Source organism: Anopheles aquasalis, chromosome 3 (assembly GCF_943734665.1).
Source record: "Anopheles aquasalis chromosome 3, idAnoAquaMG_Q_19, whole genome shotgun sequence".
Classification (NCBI taxonomy): Eukaryota; Metazoa; Arthropoda; class Insecta; order Diptera; family Culicidae; genus Anopheles; species Anopheles aquasalis.
In genome coordinates, this window is record NC_064878.1 from 67,733,549 (window position 1) to 67,736,048 (window position 2,500).

At 42.1% G+C, this 2,500-nt stretch overlaps 1 protein-coding gene across 16 annotated transcripts in view; it reads left to right on the forward strand.

Moving 5' to 3' along the window:
• The window catches only part of LOC126576128 (potassium channel subfamily T member 2), a 76,174-nt gene that overhangs the window by 69,323 nt on the left and 4,351 nt on the right, over nucleotides 1-2,500 (forward strand). For 11 of the 16 annotated variants that reach the window (XM_050237254.1, XM_050237266.1, XM_050237268.1 and 8 more), the window contains one exon: nucleotides 1,662-1,838. The exons of the other annotated variants lie outside the window; for them this stretch is intronic. In XM_050237254.1, coding sequence (XP_050093211.1) covers nucleotides 1,662-1,838 — 177 coding nt within the window. The remainder of the gene's footprint in view (nucleotides 1-1,661; nucleotides 1,839-2,500) is intronic. 16 annotated transcript variants of the gene reach the window in all.

The following is a 2,500-nucleotide window of genomic DNA, read 5'->3' on the forward strand; positions in this document are numbered from 1 at the left end:
CTATAGTCTGCACAACTATTTGCTATATTAAATTCCTTTATCAATCTACTCGAGTTTCTCGGCTGTCAACCATCCTGTTCCTTATTGAGAATCTTTGATTTGTTTACGTTTGCATCTTTCGTATATAATCCTTCCTCTTCAAATGCCTTGCTGCCTAGTACTCATAGCCCATCCTCTAATAATCTCAAACCCTCTAACAAAGGTAGTATCTAAATAATGGTTAAAGATAAACTTTATCAAAGAAAAAGCGAAGCAGAGCTTAACCGAAACTGGACGAATTTTTTGATCGCACACGCACACAGTGAGTTTATATATTTTCCTCTTCTTTTGTTGTTATTAACTATTCATTTTACTTAATGGGTTTCGATATCTGGAAAACCAAGCTCCCTTCCAAATTACACTATTGATAACAAACTCCTCGGAATGCTGTTAAATTAACTGTTTGAACTCCAGTTCTCAGTCACCTATCCGTTCTCTAGAGCAGTTACATTACTTCTTATGCTCGCGTGCATTCCTTCATTGGTTTTGTTGTTGCAAGAAAAGCCGTTTTTAGAAACTGAGAGAGCTTTCGTTAGTCCTAGAGCAGTATGTGACTCTGTGTTTCTTCTGTTCCGAAAAGCAATGCTGCACCAAACGGACAACATACTTCCGAGAGAGCGTAGCATAGCGCTCTAAAGATGATGTTGTTTGGGTTCGGTTCCAGCAAAGAAATGTCCTCGTTACCATTTTGCATGCAAAAGCCCGCAAAACAAGTAGCAGCTAGCAAAGTTGAACTGTAGTTCTTACCACCACAAACCCAACTTGTTTTGCATCTAGCTCAGTCTTAGTATTTCGATATTGATCGCCAGCTTCTAGATGCTTTAAACTTAGCTACTTCGATCAGCCGATCTGTTTCAATCACTATAATGGTTTTTCGTTTTAAGTAAATTCACAAATAATTTGATCATTTGCGAAAACGTAGACAGACACCGGCAATTACAACGTCTAGCAAGCTCCTCATCCTAGTAGCCTGTGCTCAACACACATCTTTCGAAGATTCATAGACGTTACATTCACAATCACTGTTATGTCTTTTTTTAGTTCACCTGAACCATTGTCACAAGTGGCAAAAGAGAGAGAGAAAACCAAATCTTTTATCACTATCAGTCCCACAAACTGTTGGAAATGTTAGAGAACTTCCGTTTCATTTTGCGTCTTCATCACGTGTTTTCTTCCAAGAAGAATCCCTCGATGTCTTAGTACTTTTCTCTGCAAACTTCACACAAACGATCTGTCGTACTCTGTCCGTTGTGACCACTCCACCTTACGAAGGAATTTTCCCCGCGATCCTTCCAAGTGTGTTCGTTTGTATGTTTGTGTGTTGGAAGACTTATGTTTATGTCAGTCGTGTTATGATTTTCCCATGGTTTTCTTCAGTTTCTCTATCATTTTCACTCTCTCTCTCTCTCTCTTTCTCTCTCTCTATCTTTGCATTTATATATATTTATACACATATGAACTTGATTGATTCTTACAATTTCCTGTGTTGTGCCCGATTGGCCCTTGAGTTTGACTAATTTTTTCTCCATTCGATTCGACATCTACATCCTTGCTAAACTGACTCTCTACTACTACTGCTCGCTTGTGAAATCTCGCGCATGTTGTAATGAAAATGACTTTAGTATGAAGAGGAAGTGGTTACGACCACCGCCACCGCTAGCAGCACCTCGGCCACTGGCGCACCCATCAAGGGCGTTGCGGAAGCGAACCTCCGGGGTGTGACCTATCGCCCACCGCCAGCGACGATTCGCAAATCATCGTCCTGTCTGGGTGGCTGCACCACCCGTAAAGGATCGAGCGTAAGTTCCGACATTCGATGTCTTCTTCTTCTTCTTTTTCTACTTCTTCTTTTGCTCCTTTCCTCCGTTTTCCTCACCTTTTCACTCCAAAACACTCACTCCACCGATGTAGTAACCCTCCCTTACTTAGTTAAAGCAATTCTATTCTTCGTTTTTCAATACTACACCTTCTGCTGTCACTATCAGGCAAGCAGGAATTCACTCGTCTACCTCTAGCACATTCTCGTGTCCACCCACCAATGTGTGTCCCTGCCATACACCTGCTGGTAATGCTCACCAAGCTCTTTTGCTCCTAGCATCTCCACGATCACAATGCACAACAATCGCCAAACCAAGTGAACCGCTGTGCTCTGTTTCCTTCACAATGTTTCCAAAGAGCACACCTTTCAAGGCACGATCTGTGTGCATCCTATATACTAGCAATTATCGGCCTTCTCCTCGGCCGCATTCCTTATGCACGATCGAAGCGTCTTCCTTAATGAACCCCTGTCCCTCAATCACTTTCGCTGCGCTTCAGCGTTCAATCAATAGTAAACCACATCAGGTCTAGCAGTTTTCGTGCTAAATTTCTTGTGATGAACGGAACAAGAATTGGCCATCTTAGTGCCCTTGCTCTTCTTTCTAGCTCTCTGAGTTCAGCAGCTTTGAGTTGGTAGGATTCG